At 44.9% G+C, this 20,903-nt stretch overlaps 1 protein-coding gene across 3 annotated transcripts in view; it reads left to right on the forward strand.

Moving 5' to 3' along the window:
- Positions 1 to 7,034: 7,034 nt before the first annotated feature.
- The window catches only part of AFAP1L1 (actin filament associated protein 1 like 1), a 100,586-nt gene continuing 86,717 nt past the window's right edge, over positions 7,035 to 20,903 (forward strand). For all 3 annotated transcript variants that reach the window (XM_007516439.2, XM_060180776.1, XM_060180784.1), the window contains exon 1: positions 7,035 to 7,325. In XM_007516439.2, coding sequence (XP_007516501.2) covers positions 7,310 to 7,325 — 16 coding nt within the window. In that variant the 5' untranslated portion in view covers positions 7,035 to 7,309. The remainder of the gene's footprint in view (positions 7,326 to 20,903) is intronic.

Raw genomic sequence — 20,903 nt, forward strand, 5'->3', positions numbered from 1 at the left:
ATCCTTGAAGCTCTTTCTCCTCTCAGATCTCTATCTGTTTTCCGGGGCTCTCGGTAGACCAGCAAGCTTGTGCCGCTTCCCCAGTTAGGGTTATAATGGCGGCATTGTGCTGAGTGGAACAAGAGAGGTTTTCATGCCATGAGCGGCACTAAGTAGATGCTGGAATAAGGAGACTCTGGGGCTCTGCCTGCACAAAAAGAGCTGGGTAGAGGGGCCCTAGGCCAAAGAGAACCCCCAGGAGGCTGGGCTGCAGGTCTACATTGTCTTGGGGAAGTTGGAGGACTTCTTGCAGAGCACTTTACGGAAATCTCATTTATTTCTGCAAATAACTGAGCTGCAAGCAATCCCAAAGATAAATGCCTCCTCCAGCCCCCAAGAGACATACATTGATGAAAACTGGCTCATGGCTGTTGCCATTTGTTTCAGTGTCTTAAGATGTATTTGTCACCAGCGTTATCATTGGAGGCTCAGTGACTATATGAGTCCACTGCTCCCAGTGGCCATATTTTCTTTCCTCAAGATAGAGGATGAGAGACATAGGGACGGAGCAAGAGGCAGAAAGAGGAGAGACATTGCAACACTGCTCCACCACATGTGAAGCTTCCCCCCGTGCAGGTGCTCCCGTGTGGTGGTCTGGAGATCTACTGGGTGAGCCACCAGTCTGCCCACTTTGGTTATTTACTTACTTATTTATTTATTTATTTATTTATTTATTTTGATAGGTAAAAAATAGACCAGAGCACCACTTAGCTGTAGCATATAGTAGTGCCATGAATTGAGCCTGTAACTTCTGGGGTCTCAGGCATGCAAGTCTGATGCACTGCCCAGCCCACAGTCTTCTTATGAATCCACAACACTTGTAATATGTGCACTTAACCAGGTACACTACTGCCTGGCCTCCTAAGTCCACAACACTTTTCTTTTTATTTATTTATTTATTTAGGAAAGGAGACATTAACAAAAATCATAGGATGGGGGGGAATACAACTCCACACGATTCCCGCCACCCAATCTCCATATGCCATCCCCTCCCCAATAGCTTTCCCATTCTCTATCCCTCTAGGAGTATGGACCCAGGGTCATTGTGGGTTGCAGAAGGTGGGAGGTCTGGCTTCTGTAATTGCTTCCCCGCTGAACATGGACGTTGACTGGTCAGTCCATACTCCCAGTCCGCCTCTCTTTTTCCCTAGTAGGGTGAGTCTCTGGGGAAGTGGAGCTCCAGGACGCATTGGTGGGGTCTTCAATCCAGGGAAGCCTAGCTGGCATTCTGATGACATCTGGAACCTGGTGGCTGAAAAGAGAGTTAACATACAAAGCCAAACAAATTGTTGAAGAATCATGGACCCAAAGGATGGAATAGTGGAGAGGAAGTGTTAGGGAGGTACTCACTGCAAACTCTAGTGTACTACTGCTTTCAGGTAAATATTTGCCCTAGTTTATGGATACCTGTGAACATATGCTCTATCTCCTGGAACCTGGTCTATATCTAGGTTTTGGGACTTTGTTAGGAAATGAACCACCTGGGATGGAATTAGAGAATACTATGAAAGGAAAGGTCTCACCCAAGTGATGAAGCTGAAGGGTTGTCATTCCACACCTGAAGTCTCTGGACACAGTCTGAAGTGAAGCATGCTGGGGTGGCACTCGTTGCGTTGATTAGGTTGCAATCAGATATGATATGCATATCTGATATGCATATGATATGCTATCATATCATATCTGATATCATATGACATAATATCAGATATATCAGATATCGGATGCAGTATTATTTGATAAGAATTGGAAGAAGCATACGGGAAAGTGGGCCCTACTCTAGGGTCCCAGGACTGGGGGAAGTTTAGGCTCCATAGTGGAGATGTGAGGTTCCTGCTGTCTTAGGGTTCGAGAAGACAATGGATAGTTACGGTTACTATCACATTATCTGGTAATTGGGTTAGCTTTGAAAAGTCCCTTTGTTAGACATACAATCAATTTTTCCCCCTCTCATATTAATTAAATAGTGGTTTATATTGCTACAATTTAATAGGTATGTACATAAACACCATTCCCATCACCAAAAGATTGTGTCCCATCCCACACCCCCACCCCCACCACAACCCCCCCCCAACACCCACCGGCCCAGGAAGCCGCATGACCACCCTCCCACTCACCACAGGGTTTTTACTTTGGTGCCCTACCACAGCACTTTTCACCAGGCACTGCATGAGGCTCTGAGGTCCTAGTAATAAATGAGCATAACCACAAAGAGCTCACAATATGGAGCTGGTGGATGTGGGGGACAAATACTGAGATGGCAAAAATGAAGTAGGAAAATCCACACTGACAACCAAACAGAAGAGCTGAGGTTTGAGGTGAGAATCTATTCAAGAGCCCAGGTCTTAATCCATATCTCCTATTTTCCTTTTAAAAAAATTATTTGGGGGTCAGGCAGTAATGCAGCTGGTTAAGTGTGCATGGCGCAAAGCACAAGGACCTGAGTTAAGGATCCCAGTTGAGCCCCCAGCTCCTCACCTGCAGGGGGTCGCCTCACAAATGGTGAAGCAAGTCTGCAGTTGTCTATCTTTCTCTCCCTTTCTCTCTGTCTCCCCTCCTCTCTCAATTTCTCTCTGTCCTATTCAAAAATAACAGCAATGACAACAGTAATAATTGTTATGCCCAGAAGTTTGAGTCCCGATCTCACGCAAAGAAGACCAGAATCACATGCAATAGCAAGAGCCTTTATTAGGAAGCTTGAGCTTAGGCTGCGGACACCCTTACAAGCAAAGGGAGAGTCTGCGACCCCGATCACTTCTTGTCCCACCTTTTTATAGTTATCACAAGGTGGGCACAGGTGAAAATATCCACAAGGAACAAGGAACAATTGGCTTCGTGTCAACAGCTGCTCTCAATATTCGGTGCTTTTCTTCAACCTCACAATAATAATGACAACAAGGGCAATAAAATGGAGGAAAATGGCTTCTAGGAGCAGTGGATTTGTAGTGCAGGCACGGAGCTCCAGTAATAAACCTGGAAGCAAAAAAATATATTTATTCATTAACAAGAGAGTGATAAAGAAAGAACAAGAGAAGCGCTCTGGCACACCTAAGAAGCCAACACACATCCAGTGCACCACCTTCCCTGTTGTGAATCTGTTTTGTTTTTTTTTCTTACTCTCCCATGGTGCCCTGAAATTGCTGCAGGTCTACTCTGAGCAATGATGGGCTGAACCAAGTCTACAAGGCAACCCAAATACAGAAGTGAGACTTATACTGAGGGTAAGGGGACATACATGTCACATATTTTTAGGGGAAAATGACTGAGATGTGGAAATGTCACTCAGCAGATGTGGAGGCAAAGAGACGGGCAGCAATATGTTTCCCTCATTAGTACAAAGACCTTTTAGTCCCCAAATCTCTCTTTCCCAGGGCTGCCCCAGTTCTACCTGATAAGCTACAATTGAGACCAGGGATAGCATTTGTTTTCACAAGACTAAAGTCTAAAGGAGTTGAAGGCTTTCTTCCTGGTATTGTTCACTATACCAGGGAGAAAATGTGATATCTTTGTACAGGACTAGAACTGGCCATGCATCAATTCAGACAAAAGCCAGGCAAACCTGGAAAGCTTAGTTTTGTGTAAGAAGGAAAGGGGAGGCATGAGGCAAATCCTAAAAATTATTCCTAGAGTACTGGTGAAATAGCTTACTTGGATAGTGAGTGGCTTTGCCCTGTGCACTACCTAGCTTCAAGCCCAGCCCCCACCACACTGACAGAAGTTTTAGTGCTATAGGAGCTCCTTCTTCTTCTTCTTCTTCTTCTTCTTCTTCTTCTTCTTCTTCTTCTTCTTCTTCTTCTTCTTCCTCTTCTTCTTCTTCTTCTTCTTCTTCTTCTTCTTCTCCTTCTCCTTCTCCTCCTCCTTCTCCTTCTTCTCCTTCTCCTTCTTCTTTTTCTTCTCCTCCTCCTCCTTCTCCTTCTTTTTCTGATTCTTTTTTCCTCCTCCTCCTCCTCCTCCTCCTTCTCTTTCTCTCCCCTTTACTTCCTCCCTCTTTCCTCCTCTATTTCTATCTAAAAAAAAAACAAATAAGTTATCCAGGAGGTGGCTCAGTGCATAAAACATTGGGTTCATGATCCTAACTTCAGTCCTAGTTAGTACAAATGCCAGAGTGATGTTCTGGTTCTCTCTCATTAATAAACAAGTAAATAAAAAAAAAAAACTCAGAGTGAATATAAAATAAATAAAATTCTTCCAGAGAGTTGTACTTCTACAGGGAAACAGAAAAAGGGTGGGAAAGTCAAGGCTTCAGCCCTCCTTCCTCATCTTCATCCTCATCCCAGTGCTTTTCCAGCCTTCACCCACCCACCTTCCACCCAGCCTGGTCCACACAGAACCTCTCAGGGACTAAGTGGCTTAAATAAAAGTAAACTGCTGAAAACTGAGGGTAGTCTTTATGGTAACTATATTAAGACACTTTATTGTAACCATTTGATAGTAGACCTCATTAAAGAAAAATATAAAGAAAAAGGTATCTATAGTCAGCCCTTGTTTAAAACAAATAGCACAGGGCTGGCAAAATAGCTCACTTGGATAGCGCTGCTTTGCCGTGTGCACAACTCATGTTAAAACCCTGTCTCCACTGCAATGAAGTAAGATTCAGTGCTACAGTCTCTTTCATTCTTTTTGTCTAAAAAATAAATAAATGAGTAAAATAAATAAATTAATTGTTTTGTATCTTCATTCTTTTTTCCTCACAGCAACCAAGCTGCAGTCACCTGAGTCAACAGTGCCACCTAGTGGACATCATGGCTATCATTTAAGCCCGCCCCCACTTTTTAAAACAAGGAATCAGGTTTTTCTCTTTTTCTTTTTTTTTCTGCTTTATTTATTTATTTTGTCTCCAGGGTTATTGCCTGCACTACGAATCCACTGCTCCTGCAAGCCATTTTTCCCTTTTGTTGCCATTGTTGTTATTGTTGTTGTTGTTGCTGTCATTGTGTCGTTGTTGGATAGGACAGAGAGAAATGGAGAGCGGAGGGGAAGACAGACATGGGGAGAGAAAGATAGACACCTGAGGACCTGCTTCACCACTTGTGTAGAGTGACCCCCCTGAAAGTCCGGGATCGGAACGTTCCGCCAGTCCTTGCGCCACCTGCGCTTAACCCGCTGCGTACCACCTGGCCCCCTCAAGTTTGTTTTTCTTAAACTTTTTTTAAAAATTATCTTCATTTAATAGAGACATCCCGATATTGAAAGGGAAGGGGGAGATAGAGAAGAAGACAAAGAGACACCTGCAGACCTGCTTCATTACTTGTGAAGCTTTCCCCCTTCAAGTGGAGAGTGGGGGCTTGAACCTGGTTCTTTGCATTGTTATATGCGCACTGTACCAGGTGTGCCACCACCCAGTTTGTTTTTGCTAGTCCTTAGAACAGTGCACAAACCACAATTAACTTACTCCAATCTACAGGTGCAGACAGTCCTTTTTATTTTTCTGTTCTGATTCCTTCAGCCTCCAAAATCCTTGAAATAGCTCTCTAAAATCATTACCAAAGTCTCCTTTGTCTCTTTTTTGCAATAGCTATGTTTTAGACTTTTAAAAATACATATTTCAAATGAAGGGTTATGTTTTTCAAAGTATTAATGGACTAACCCGGGAACTTAAGTACAAGCGATAGCCTTGTTTCTAAGTGTGTCAGAGTTCATACAACGAACTTCTGGAACTTAATCCGTTTGTAAATTGTCGGTTGTCTGCTTTAGAATTTAATATGACCTTTTCAAGCTGGAAAAGTGGGCAGGAACAAAGAGGAACTTGGAAAATAATAGTGGCTCATATCTTGATGGCTCTTTATGGTTTGTAAAGTGGACTTGTGTCATCATTCCATTTGCCCTCCCAATAGCCTGTGAGGTCAGTGTGAGGTTTTCCAGCTATAGTTGAGCAAGCAACCCCCATAGGTGGTATGTTCCATGTATAGTAAGTAGCAGAGCAAGACAAATACACAAGTTTCCACACTCAGACCTCCCTTTCTCTCTCCCTCTCCCTCTCCCTCCTCCTCCCTCTCCCTCTCTTTTCAGTATACCACATTTCCTCTGACTGACCACACACAAATATACTAAATAAATTATCCAGGCAATTTTACCAAGACAACATAAATGTCAATTCCTAAAAGCAATTAGGGAAATACCTCCCAATTCCGGGAAATGCAGAAAGGACCACCCCAGCCCCCACCCCACCCTGTTTTGCTTCTATATCTCTGCACAAGGTATTCCATGCACCTCAATTCTCTCAGTAAAGGGGTGGCCTAGTCAAAACTGTGTCCTGGCACATCTCCATGAAGAGAAGCAGCTAGAAGGACAATCAGACCTGGACTTCATTTTATTAAAATGATCTTAGAGGTGGACATTCGTATTGTTTACAAATAGACCTATTTTCAGAGGTATACCAGTAAGATGGAGAAAGCTGACTTCTTCATCAACTGTGAGTTTATATCCCACGCTTGGGCCACAGCACTTCAGCAACATTTACTCTGCGTTCTGCACCCACTTCGGGGAAAGTGTACAAACGTTGCATATCTTTTGTGTGCTCACAATGTTCATTTCATTTCCACTGTTTTTATCACAGCGATCCTCTTGGCATGTCTTCACAAAGCTGGAAGTATCCCAAGCTACTGCTCCTTTTTAGCAGTCTTACTTCTCCTTTTCCTAAATTCTATGTCGAAGAGCCAGCATTGCTTGCTATTACGATGTCATCCCCCCCCCCCCTTTTTTTTTCTACCCTTTCTTGACACTGCACCAGCCTAGCGCGCCTTCTGCTGTCTGGCGCCAAGAGGCAAATGGAATTAAGAAGAGAGAGACCCAAATCCGGGAAAGGGGTGGTTGCAGTGAGATAAAAGAGTTTTGGCTTCCATCCGAAGAAGAAAGCCCGTCCTAGCTGAAGTGGTTGGGAGGTGCGAGAGCAAAACCCCCGTCAATACAGGAATGCAAGCAAAGCCCTACACTCCTCGATCGGGGCTGGGGTGGGCCGCGAGGGCTCGGGTGTGTGGTGGGGGGAGCGGAGCGACTGACCGCGCGCAGTGGGTCCCAGACCCCAGCGGGCGTGGCGCGCGGGCGTGTGCGGGACCCGGGACGCAGGCGGGCGGCCCAGGGGCGCGGCGCGCTCGGGTCTATTCCGGGAGCGGCTTGGAGGGGCGGGGGCGCATCCTGCCGGGCGGGGGGAGGGGACGCGGAGTGTGCTCTCGGGGACCCGGCTGCTGCTGTGCGCGCCCGCCCGCCCGCCCGCCGGAGCCCAGCGCGCTGCGCCCTGCGCCCTGCTGTGCGCGCCCCGGGGCTCGCTGGCGCCATGGACCGAGGCCGCGGTAAGAGCCGCCGCCGCGCCCGCACTTGTTGCTGCGCGGCGCGGGGGAGGGAGAGCCCGGAGGCCGGGAGGCCTGGGTGGAGGAGGAGGTGAAGGAGAAAGCTCGCGGGGCGGCGGGGCTGCGAAGGAGCGCGCGTGGCGGGGGCTCAGACGTGTGTGTACAGGTGCCTCTTGCTGGGGGTGGGGGTTAGCCTCTTAAACCCCAGTCTTAAGTGTCACCTTCTACAGGTAAAAACCATTTTTCTACTGAGGCTTAACTTTATAAAAAAAAAAAAATTTTTAAACCCTGCCGAACACACACACACACACACACACACACACACACACCAGATTCTTGAGAAAAATGAGCCACTCATACCCCTGGGAGGGTGAACTTGACAGCTTACACTTCCCCAACCTCCAGCGTGTAAAGCTCCTACTGTGTGCCTGGCTGGAAGTTCTGCTGTGTCTGTGAGGTGGGGAGGGAGCCCAGTCTCTTCCCCTTCTTGGGCTAGTGACAAAGTTGGGTTGGATACTGAGCCAGCTGCCATCCTGTTCAGACTCCCTTTGGGGGGGGGCGTGGATTTAAGAGTTTGATAGAGGGTTCACAGGTGGGGGCTGGCAGGGACAGGAAGAGTCAGGAGAAAAGGGGGTTGTCCTGGGGGGTGTAGTAGTGGTAGGGAGGACTGAGCTTCAGTAAATCCCTAGAAGTGGTCTGTTTGGCAAGCAGACTATTTCTAAGAGTTGTGAGAACTTTTGGGCAGTAAAAGAGTGGGGACAGGGAACTTTGGATGTGGGTGTAGTGTAGAACAGAACTATAGCTGTAGTCTTACAATTTTGTAGCTATTAATCACACATAAAAGAAAATGGGGGGAGTGGCCTGCTGGGGGGGGGGGGACGACATACAAAGCTGAGAATAGGAGTGCACATTGTCCTAGCCCAGAACCTAGGTGGGGATGGGTCAAAGAAATGACAGGTGTGAAGGCTCTTGGAAAACTGGAGTGGGGGGGGGGGCTGACATGAGAAACAGTATGATACTTGTTACTCATATTATTATTAGTGGACTAGGCCTCTTTGCCCTAACAATAAATAACCTCACACCTTTCATCCATCTGCCTGTTTGCTCAGGCCCCCAAGGGCAGTGTGGTCCTAAGAAGGTACTAAGGGCATAGGTGAAGTGAGTGGGGGTGGGGGAGGGCGTGTGTCTATCACCACCCCTGTACCCCAGGAAGAGCCAGGCTTGGTGAATTCAGAGGGCCTGTCTGTACAGGATCACTGATTTTCACATCGTGAAACTGGGTACTGGGGACAGCCTTCTCACCTCTCCTATCCCCAATACTGCCGACATTCTCTCCTTTCCAGGCTAGGGAGGGCAGGCAGAAAATGAGTTTTTCCCTCTGGCTCTTATGTGGCTGAGGCTGTCATCTGTGAAGCTGTGACCTGTTCCCTGAGTCCTGAACAAGTTTGCAAAGACTAGACACACTGGTAGACAGGAAAAGCAGATAAAGAAGAGGCACCTCTAAATGTTCCTCCCACATCAACTCTGTCTCTCACATCCTACATCTAAAGAGTGTCACCCCTCACCCCCACCATGTTGTCCAGTGCCAGTCAGTACAAAAATCCACACCTGGCCCACCCAGAATTGCAGAAGAAAGACTATGCCCTACTTAGGCAGACCAAGAGTGACAATATTTCATTTAGCTTTAAGTGCTTAGTAACAGATGCCTCCTTCAGAGGCCTCCTACAAAAGCCATACTTCCTGGAAACACATCAGTACCCAGAACATTCTGACTCTGGCCTCTCTAGTCATACCTATTGTCACAGTGACTGTGTCACAACTCTTATCTGTGATCTCCACTCAGTGCCTACCACTCCTGCCCAGATGGAAACTTCCAGAAGCTAGGTGGGATAGATCTATCTGTATAGTCATTATTAACACAGTACCTGGCTTACAGCAGGAGCTCACTGACAGATTGAGTTAATTTTTTAATACTCCAAGCTGATGAGTTGTAATGTTGACTTTTTTTTTTTTTTGAGAAAGTGCCTAACTCCTCACATGTGTTGTGTTTTGTTGTTGTGGTTTGGTTTGGTTTTTTTGTGTGACCTGCAAAGACATTCGCAAACTGCAAGCAAAGTGGTTGTGTGATCAGGACACACAGACAAGCCTATCCTAGATCGTCAGTTGTCCTCCCCGATAAACTTTTGCAAACATCCATGAAGGAAAGCAAGTGTGGTTGTATATGGTTCAGAATGCAAAATCTGTGCACTGTCTTAAAATATGAAATACCAAAAATCGTTTCTGAATTGTAGGGTAGCTCACCTGGTAGGGTGCCTGCCTTGCTATCTGTGTGGTCTGGGGTCCAAGTCTTGGCATCACATGGTAGTGACCAAAGCACCCAGGAAAGCTCACTGTGGTTACCTATCTGTTCATTCTCATTCCATCTCTCTCTCTCTCTCTCTAATTAAAAGGAATGAAAAATCAACCTAAAAGTTGTGAAATTGTGCCTGAATAAGGCTCTAGTGATCAAAAAAGAATAAATGAATGAATGAATGAATTAATCTCAGAGATCCTTTATCGGTGTGCAGAGTGTGGGTGTGCTCTTCTGATATCAGAGAAGGTCCCAAGTAGCCAGTAGCACAGGTCTCATTTCATCTCCAAACCTGCCATGTAGGAAGCAGGATTGTCCTGCCTAAGATGCCAAAGAAGAAACCAGACTTCAGCATTAACAGTAGTAACTGAAATTCCCCAGCTTTGACCATGCACCAGCCCCTACACATGGCTTTTTCATGGGGCTTGGAGTAATCACTGAGGCTGAGGATCTGAGGAGGTGCTAGCTACCCTCAGTCCCTACCTCCTAGGAACACAGGCTCACTTAGTGTAGACATAGCAAAGGACCACAGGCTGGTTGAGTTAAACCACACTGATCTCTTGAAGTTTAAGAGACTAGAAATCCAAGAACAGAGTGTCCACCAGGTCAGTGAGAGTTCTCTTCTAGGCTAAATCATTGGCTTTTGCCGCCTCCTCCTCGTCTTCTTCCTCCTCTTCCTCCTTTTCTTCCTCATCCTCCTTCTTTTTTAAAGGTTATATAAAGTTTATTGGAATAAACAAATTAAGAAATAGTCATCAAGAGGAGAGAAGGGTGGACATTAAAAAAAAGGAGCCACCTGCCTCAAAGGTCATGTCAGCAAAGAACAAGAGCCAAATAACTGCCCCCCCCCCCCCGTGGCTGCCTTTTAACTATGTCCTCACGCGGCCTCCTTTTCTCTCCCTAGTCTCTTCCTTTTCTAATAAATTTAATATATATATATATATATTATATTAGTTTATTTTGGGTAGAGACAGAGAGAAATTGATAAGGAAAGGGAAGATAGAAACCTGCAGCAACATTTTATATTCCTGAAGCTTCCCCCCTACAGCTGGGGACTGGGGGCTTGAACCTGGATCCTTGTACACTGTAATGTATTCACTTGATCAGGTATGCCACTGCTTGGCAGCTGTTTCTTTCTCTTCTTAAAAAGACACCTGTCTGGGGAGTTGGGTGGTAGCACAGCGGTTTAAGCGCACATGGCCCAAAGCACAAGGGCCAGCGTAAGGATCCCAGTTCAAGCCCCCAGCTCCCCACCTGCAGGGGAGTTGCTTCACAGGCGGTGAAGCAGGTCTGCAGGTGTCTATCTTTCTCTCTCCCTCTTTATCTTCCCCTCCTCTCTCCATTTCTCTCTGTCCTATCCAACAATGACGACATCAAAAACAATAATAACTACAACAACAATAAAAACAACAAGGGCAACAAAAAGAAAATAAATAAATATTTTTTAAAAATAAAAAGAGATACCTGTCCTGGCTGGGAATATAAATTGACCTGCCAATGCCCATGTACAGTGGGGAAGCAATTACAGAAACCAGGCCTTCTACCTTCTTCACCCCATAATGATCCTAGGTCCATACTCCCAGAGGGATAAAGAATAGGAAAACTATCAAAGGAGGGGATTGGATATGGAGTTCTGGTGGAGGGAATTGTATGGAATTGTACACCTCTTATCCTATGGTCTTGCCAATATTTCCATTTAACAAATAAAAAATTTTTAATTAAAATTAAAAAAGACACCTGTCATATTGGATGAGTACTTCACCCTTACAACCTCTGTTAGCCTTAATCACCTCCCTACAGGTCCTACCTCTAAATGCATTGGGGGTTAGTTCCTCTGTGTAGGAATCTGGAGCAATTATTTAGTCACTAGCAGCAGTTAAGGTCACTTATGTTAATCTGGACATTACTTTCCATGTAAAAGATGGAGTTGGCTTTGAACCAAAATCCTGATCTTGAGCATACTACGATGGCCTTTTTGGTGGCAGGTGACCTGTCCAAACCCTAAAGCAGGGCTCAGACACCCCATCTTCCTACTGCAAGTCTGAGAATTCCATCAGGTTCACACTTGGACCCAATACACAAGGACCCAAGTTCAGGTCTTCAGTGTTAATAAAAACTTAATAGCCAAGGAGCCAGGCAGTGATGCACCTAGTTGAATATACACATTACCGAGCGCAAGGACCTAGGTTTTACTCCCCGCTACCTACATTGCTTCACATGTGGTGAAGCAATGCTGCAAGTGTCTTTCTTTCTCTCTCTCTCTCTCTTTCTCTCTCTCTCTCTCTCTCTCTCTCTCCATTTCCCTTCTCCCTCTCAATTTCTCTCTGTCCTATCAAATAAATAATAAAAAGAAAAACTGAGAGCCAGAGTCAACTGACTCAGAAGTGGCAACAAGAATGGGATATAGCATTTATCTCCTAATAGGTTATGTGTCTTCCTCAGAGTGAAGCAGGATTTCTGTGTTGTAGTCACAGACAGAAACCACTTATGCTATGAGATTCCTACCACAGAAGATGACACCTTCATTGTAGACTAGTGACTGTGGACACCGTCTCTGCTAGACATACTCCTGAGCTCTCTGTCCTCACATGAGGATACATCATATATGCTGGAGATGCCTATTTCTTTGGATTTTCATAAAGATTAAATACATAGAAAATATGTCAAGCTATGGCCAAGCACATAAGACCCGCTCAATAAATGGTTATTATAATTATCACAATCTATTCCTCCAAGTAAATAGAATAGAGTTGCTTTCTAGAAAGTCAGTTGACTCTTGCACAAGCTGACCTGATTCTGGTGACACTCTGAGTTCCCACTCTATTTTAAGTACTGAGCTAGATAAGTTGGTGTACAAATCAAAGACAGTCACCATGCTACAGTCTCCTCTGTACCATGGGATTCCTTCTCGGCATTCCTCTTAGAAAACCATCCCTGGCCCTCCCTAACTGCATCACTGAATCTCTGATAAAATACAGAGATGCATACTGAAAAGTTCATTTTTCCCATTCTCTTGATTTATTTAATAAAGACAGAGAGAAATCAATAAAGAAAGAAGAGATAGAGAGGGAGAGAGGGGCCAGGTGATGGTATACCTGGTTGAGAGCACACATTACAGTGCATAAGGACCCAAATTCTAGCCCCACCCCCACCCCCACTTGAAGGGGGAAATTTTCACAGGTGGTGAAGCAGGTCTCTCCCCCCCCCCATTCATTTTCTCTGTCCTTGCAAAATAAATAAAATGTTTTTAAAAATTTGAAAAGTATTTGAGGTTTTAAAAGGAAGAGAGAGAGAGACCTACAGCACTGCCCTATTACTTGTGAAGCTTTCTGCTGCACATGGGGACTGGAGGCTTGAACCTGGGTCCTTGCACATTGTAACATGTGCGCTCAACTGGATGTGCCACCCTCGGTCCCTCCACTCTTTCTATTTATCATTCCCACTCACTGTGGTTGAGCTTCCCAGTTTTGCTTTCTCAAGCTTTCTATTTCTCTCTAGCCTCTTCAAAAGGCTTTGGTTTAAATGTCTTCTGATTTGTAAATATGCCTCCTGCATGTTCAAGGTTACATTTGCTATGCTAAGCTCCAGTGACATGATTAGTGTCCTCAGGCTTTCTTTCCTTTCCAGCCCACAACTAATTCTTTCTTCAACTGAGTTCAGCCCAAGATTGGAGTTTTGTTTTGTCTTTGTCTGTTTGTTTTTTGCTGCCTCCTCTATTCTTTAGGAAATTCTATTCTCTACTGGGGAACTCAGGAAATAGTCTGGAAATAGGAGACAACACAATCCTTAAACATAATTACATAAATAAAGAGATGAGTGTGAAGAGGGGGCTGGGCAGTGACCGATCCAGTTGAGCATACATGTTACCATGTGCAAGGACCTGGCTTGGAACCCCCGCTCGACCTGCAGGAGGGATGCTTTGCAAGTAGTGAAACAGGTCTGCAGGTGTCTAGCTTTCTCTCTCCCTGTCTCTCCAGTTTTTCTCTCTGACCAATAAAATAAAATAAAATAAAACAGGGGCCGGGTGGTAGCACAGCAGGTTAAGCACACATGGCGCAAAGCACAAGGACTGATTTAAGAGTCCTGGTTCGAGCCCCCAGCTCCCCACCTGCAGGGGGTCACTTCACAAGTGGTAAAGCAAGTCTGCAGGTGTCTACCTTTCTCTCCCCCTCTCTGTCTCCCCTCCTCTCTTGATTTCTCTCTGTCCTAGCCAACAACAGCAATAACAGCAGCAACAACATCAATAAACAACAAGGGCAACAAAAGGGAAAAAATAGCCTCCAGGAGCAGTGGATTCATAGTACAGGCACCAAGACCCAGCAATAACCCTGGAGGCACAATAAATAAATAAATACATAAATACATAAATAAATACATAAATACATAAATAGGGAAAATGACACCAGGAATGGTAGATTTGCAGTGCTGACACCAAGCCCCTGTGACAACCCAGGTGGCAATATAAATAAATAAATAGATAGATAAATATGAAGAGACATTAGGAAATAAGTAAGTGGAATCCTAGAGGGATAAAGAATAGGAAAGCTTTCAAGAGAGGGAATGGGATATGGAGTTCTGGTGGTGGGAATTGTGTGGAATTGTACCCCTCTTATCCTATGGTCTTGTCAATATTTCCATTTTATAAATAAATAAAAAATGTTAAAAAAAATAAGTAAGTGGGAGAGATTTTCAACTTCCATAGTAGGCTATAAATAACTACTTGATATTGCTTCATTTCTGAAGTTAATAGAATCCCAAATAAAATCATAGAGCATATTCAAGTTAAAAAAACTATGGACTGGGGAGATAACATAATAATTATACAAATAACTTTCATGCCCAAGACAATGAAGGCCCAGGTTCAGTCCCTAGCACCACCATAAGCCAGAGCTGAGCAGTGATTTGGATAACAGAGAAAGTTTTATACAGCCTATCTGTTCAAATCAGCCTACAACAATTTCAGCAAGTCTAAAGAATAAGCTTACTTAACTTTGAAAAAACAATACTAAATAAATACTCCTAAACTCTGCTTTTCACTTAGTGAAATTGCCATCATTCATGAAATGATACAAGAACATCTTCCAACAGTGTCTTGCCTCTGTTGGGTCAACTTTGAGATTCAGGTTAGAACGTTCATGGCTTCCCAAAGCCCCACTTCCACTGGTCAAAGTAGCCTGTAGCTGCCCTCTGTCAAGCGTCAAGCGTATCCTGCTTTCTGTTCCCTAGGCTGTGAATTCTCCTGCACACCTACCTCTTTCCTGGGATCCCAGTTCACTTTCTACTCTTCCCATTGGTTACTGTCCTCCCAGAAGGAACACTCATTCATCTCCATGTCTTCTACCCAAGCACATCCCATGCAGTGATCTTATCAGCCTGGAGACTGAGTAGACCAAACAGAGCTGAGTGCTTCAGGGAAGCAACAAGCTAGAGTTTATGGTTCAACTTTGACTTTTTAGTTGTGTGATCTTGTAGGACTAATGTCTCTGAATTTCAGTGGCTTCATTTGAAGTGTCATAGGGAAGTGCCACCTGCAGACCAGCACTTAGGAAAATTTCAGGAGAAATAGATGGTGTATTTTTCTAACCTAATAGCTTTGGATCTCAGTATTCTCTGCAGTGATGGATGGGGGGCATGGGGGACAATTGGATTTTACCTCTCTCTCCTCTGGGTGGGGGGAGGCATCCTCCAGTCACTAAGAACTGCTTCTGTTTCTTTTTCTTTTTTTTTTTTAATTTTTATTTATAAAAAGGAAACTGACTAAACCATAGGATAAGAGGGGTACAACTCCACACAGTTCCTACCACCAGAATTCCATATCCCATCCCATCCCCTGATAGCTTTCCTATTCTTTCACCCTCTGGGAGTATGGACCCAAGGTCATTGTGGGATGCAGAAGGTTGACTGCCTGGCTTTTGTAATTGCTTCCCTGCTGAACATGGGCATTGACAGGTCGATCCATACTCCCAGTCTGTCTCTATCTTTCCCTAGTGGGGAAGGGCTCTGGGGAGAGTGTGTTTCTTTGCCCTATGTAATTCCCATGGTGTTTGGCATCGCCACACTAGCCAGGGGGTTTTCTGCCTTTCCTTCAAATAGCAGTTTCAAACTCTCCTTTTCACAAAGCTAAGCACCCTGCCAAGTCAGTCCCTCCCTCTCCAGCTTCTGCCAGGAACTTCTCAGGACTCTGTTTTGATCTCTGACAATCCTGTTTGGGATAGCATTGACTTCTCACCCCTTCTCACCCTTCAAAAGGAAAGCTTGCAACTGAATGAATAATAAGTGTAACACAGGGGAACAGGCAGTGGCGCACCCAGTTAAGCACAGATATTACCAAGCATGTACACTCACAGACTTTGTCTCTTCCTCTCTCTTTCACACACTCACATACACACAACATACACACACCACCCCGCAGCACTACCCTCCTCTCTTTCCTGGCCGGACTTTGTAAATGAGCAGTCTGCACACACAACTACTTGTCCTTCCACAGTCCCTCCACTCCCCAGTCATATCTGTTGAGTGATACCTGCACAAAGCCCAGTCCTCAGGGCCCCAAGTGGGTTCCTTTCTCTAGTGGTTCACCACTCCTGGACTTCTCTGTATCTCTGCTGCCCTTAGCTCTTCTTCTGTATGTTTTCTCCTCTGTTGCATGAATCTAAGGTGAATACCCACATCCTACCCCTCCAAGAAGCCTTTTTTTTTTTTGCCTGTTCTGTAGCCCCCACCCCACTAGCACAAGTGCTCAGAGTCTCTAGGCTTCTCCTGACCTAGGCCTCACTACCCACCTAAGCTTGGACCTTCATTCTACAGAGCAGGAAAGGTGACATCCAGAATAGGAAGGCAGAAGTGCAGTAACATCTGCCCAGCACAAAAGGGATCTATGCCACCCTTTTTCCCTCTCTCTCCTTATCTCCCCAGGAACTCAACCCTCCATAGAGAACCCACTCACTCAACAGAGAATAAGCCCCTCTACAGGGGTGACTCTCAGACATTCCCCCTCAGCCTGGAGTTAGTCTCTACTCCCTCGTCACCTCCCTCATGTGGTATGTTTCCACTGAGAGGTCAACCCAACCTCTGGGTGACCTGCTTCTGAACTCATCCTCTTCACCACCAAATCTGACGACCTTCCTGTTTCTCTGTGAATAATGCAAGCACGTGAGGAGTGATTGAAGGAAGCAGGGCTGTTTGTGGAGGAAACTGAATTGGAACGGGGAACCTGGGACAGGTTCTCAGACTAGCTGTCCTGGAAAAAAGGTCATAGAAGAACTCTCCACAAAGCTGTAAAAAGCTGAGCAGAGTCCACACATCTAGATGCTGTGCTGCTTTGTCACGAGAAACCTGGGTTCCAGTCCCAGCTCCCACTGCACTGGAGAAAGCTTTGGTCCTGCGGGTGTCCTTCCCACTCTCCATCTATTTCTTTCACTTTGTGTCTTTATCTGAAAATATTGGCCCAGGGAGAAATAAAGCCCCAGCAACAACCACAACCAAAAGAAGCTTAACTGGACAGCTTGGGCTCCCTTTTTGAAGAGGTATTTAGATGAAAAAGAACTATTCAGTGAAGACTCAGGGAGATGTCCAGGGACAGAGTGAAGCGAAAGATGAGTGGCTAGTCACCAGTCAGAGCAAGCACAGACTAATTCTTACAAAGCAAAGTCACATGGAGATTAAGAATTACTGTCAGGCTGATTTAAAAAAAAAAAAAAAAAAAGCTCAGTTGGATAGTCCTTGCCTTTGTCATGTGTGCTACCCAAGTTTGAGCCCAGTCCCCAGGACACTGAAAGAAGCTTTGGTGCTGTGGTCTTTTTCTCTGCCTTGCTTCCTGTCTGTCACAATTTTTAAAAATAAACAAAAAAACAGCTCCCACCTGATAATCAATAGGTTTCCATAGGCATGCCCCTAGGATGCTTAGGAGTGTATACTTCAACCTGAAACATGCCTCGTTCACTTAAATGGTCTCTCAATCTTATCTCTGTTTCTATTAATGGGATTTATGGGTGATTAATTATAATTATATATAACAATTATAAATACTTTGTTATAATTAAACAATATTACTCACTGATTAACATATAATTACAATGAAACATAGCATTTTTTGTTTTTATTTTACATAGTTCTTATATTTATATATAAATATATTATCAACGATCAAAACTAGGAACTCATAACAAATACTCCACTGCTGAGCCCACCACCCGATCCAGCATTTATTTTATGCTTTTACAACAGAGAGTTAGGGGAAGCGTTCAAAACAAGGCTCTAGCATTCATGAAGTTCCACTTACCTCTGCCCTTGGTGCTATCATGGGGGACCAGGCCTCAAACCCAGGGCCTCATGTCTAGAAGACAACCGCTAACCCACCTCCCAGGCCCTACAATATACATCTGATCATGTTCAAACCCTTTAGTAGTCTCTCATTATTGTTAAGAGCTAACACCCAGTCTTTGTGGTAACCGTGCCCTATCTCCTGTCCACATGTTGCTCTGGACTCTCCTCACACTGCCCTTCTGCTGGGATAGCTTTGCGGGCAGGAGACAGACGACCAGGGACTCATGGCTGAGCTGGGAAGCAGTATCTCTTTATTCATGTGGAACGCAGTGCAATCTAAGCTATGTAAGCTATCTATAATCACAATCCTGTCCTTATATATATACTCGCCAAGTAGGGTGAAAACAGGATGTGACGTAGAGAGGGTGGAGCGAAAAGACACTGGTGCAAATCAGGGTGTATTATGAGAGGGGGCGGAGCACAAAAACATCTTGAACCAGTGAGGATTAAACCAATGCCCTGGAGGCAGGGTGGTGCTTAGTTAGCAGTGGTTATGTAAATAGTGTTAAGCAGGGGGGATTAAACCAATGAAACAGAAGGGGTTTTAGAAGCATACCAACACCCTTCCAGTATTCACCTGGTAAATCCACATTCATCCTTAGCACTCTACCCCAGCCTGGCTTCCTCAAGACAATGTCCCCCAATCTCCCAGGCTACATCCCCTATGTGGGTGCCCTAGCTTACTGATCTCCCCATGGGTAGCCATTCTAGGTCACTTAAGATATGGTGGTCAGCTGGGAAGGTGAGCTCCCTTTTTACCTGCTCACTGCTTTTTTCCCCAGCACCTGGTGTAATGGTTGGCACTTAGTAGTTCCCATCTGTTGAAAACCACAAATGAAAGAAACTAATACAGCATGCCCAGAGTAGAAGTTGGATAGAGTACTTCCAACCCCATGATTCTCCAATTCCATGATCCTCACTTTTAGGGTGAAGCAGAATGTGGACCTGAAGAAAGCCAAACACTGCGACACCCAACTTTTGCATGAATAAAAAGATTTTGTTGATTGCATATTGAGATTCACAGATGGAGGCAGGAGCAGTGCTCCAATCAGCCTCCCCACTCCTCTATCTCAGGAAACAATCATGCAAGTTGAAAGAGAGGGTGGGGGAAAATTAGAAGGGGGCTTCCAGAGTGAGCACATGGAGCCTGGAACCTTCAGGCCTTCCTGCTTCCCTTATCATGACCTCCTGGGTGATAATGGGCTTTACATGAATGTTGTTCAAAAACAAAGTTATGAACAGTCTTCACAATTTTTTTTTTTATTGTTGGGTCTCAGCATTACAAAACCATGCTCCTAGTGGCCACTTTTCCCCTTTCCTTTCCCTTCTCTTCCCTTCTTCCTTCCTTCTTTCCTTCCTTCCTTCCTTCCTTCCTTCCTTTCTTCCTTCTTTTCTATTGCATTGGACAGGACAGAGAGAAAATGAGAGGGATGGGGAGACAGAGGGAGAGAGAAAGATAGACACCTGCAGACCTCTTTCACCACTCATGAAGACCTGTCCCATTTATTCTATCCATTCTGTCTGTCCCACGCCCCCCACACCCAAGATGGTGATGTGTGAACTTAACTGGGTGTATCACTATCTATCCCGTTACAATCTTCACTATTCATTATTTTAAAAGGGCAAGGAGAGCAGGACCTGGTAGGGAGATGTTAGTCTCTGATCTTTGACTTTTGTTTTTTCCACATTCAGTTTTAACAGGTAAACTGTTACATGCAAAAAGAGTTGCTGAGAATTATTTTCTTGGTTCTCAGGTCACCTCCTCCCTGTGAATTATTTCAGTGACAGAAACAGAGAATTCATCCTAATTCATCACATCCTTGACCTTGTCCTTTAGGTAACGAGACCCTCAAATCTTGTTAGCTATTGTGAAAAAAAAAAGTGGAAATAGGTTGACTTATTCATATCCTGCTGCCTCCTTTATAAGTGCTTCCTGTTTCTGCCCTTGCCTTCTCCCAGCCTGCCTGGAGGCTCCCTTTGCATTTGTCAGAAGCAGAGGTTCTCAAATCCAGCAGGACTCAGAAGCATATACTACAGAGCCCATTGAAAATACACCCCCAAAGGTCTGGAGTGGTGTAGTAGAGAGAGAAAGTTGCAAAGGTTCCAGTCTGAGTCTGATGCTCTCACTGCTCTAATTCACAGTTTTTCTCATGCCCTTGACCCTGCTCCCCACCTTCCAGAACTGCCTGCTGCTTATTTTAGTACTATCTTTCACACTTCCCAAGTGGGACCTGTGGCGAGGCTCCAGTGTTTGAGTGTGTTGCCCATGGTAGTCTTCTGAAACCTTGAAATGTCTCATTTGATCTTTACAAAGCCAGGTGTTGTTGTAATGGTGATTTTTTAAAAAATTTTTTATTTATAAAATGGAAATGTTGACAAGACTATAGGATAAGAGGGGGACATTTCCATGCAATTCCCACCACCAGAATTCTGTATCCGATCTTCTCCCTTGATAGTTTTCCTTTTTTTTTTTTTTTTTTGCATTTTTTCTTTTTTTTTTTATTAGTTTTATTTATTGGATACAAACATCCAGAAATTGAGAGTAATGGGGGGTAGAGAAAGAGAAAGACACTTACAGCCTTGCTTTACCACTCATGAAGCTTTCCCTCCTGCAGGTGGGGACTGGGAACTTGAACCTGGGTCCTTGTGCACTGTAACGTGTGCTCAATCAGGTGCTCCATCACTGGGTCCCCCTTGATAGCTTTCCTATTCCTTAGCCCTCTGGGAGTATAGACCGAGGAACACTATGGGGTGCACAAGATGGAAGGTCTGGCTTCTGTAATTGCTTCCCCGCTGAGCATGGGCATTGGCAAGTCAATCCATATTCCCAGCCTATCTCTCTCTTTCCCTAGTGGGGCAGGGCCTTGGAGAGGTGGGGCTCCAGGACACACATCTGCCCAGAGAAG

This window comes from Erinaceus europaeus, chromosome 2 (assembly GCF_950295315.1).
Source record: "Erinaceus europaeus chromosome 2, mEriEur2.1, whole genome shotgun sequence".
NCBI classification, from domain to species: Eukaryota; Metazoa; Chordata; class Mammalia; order Eulipotyphla; family Erinaceidae; genus Erinaceus; species Erinaceus europaeus.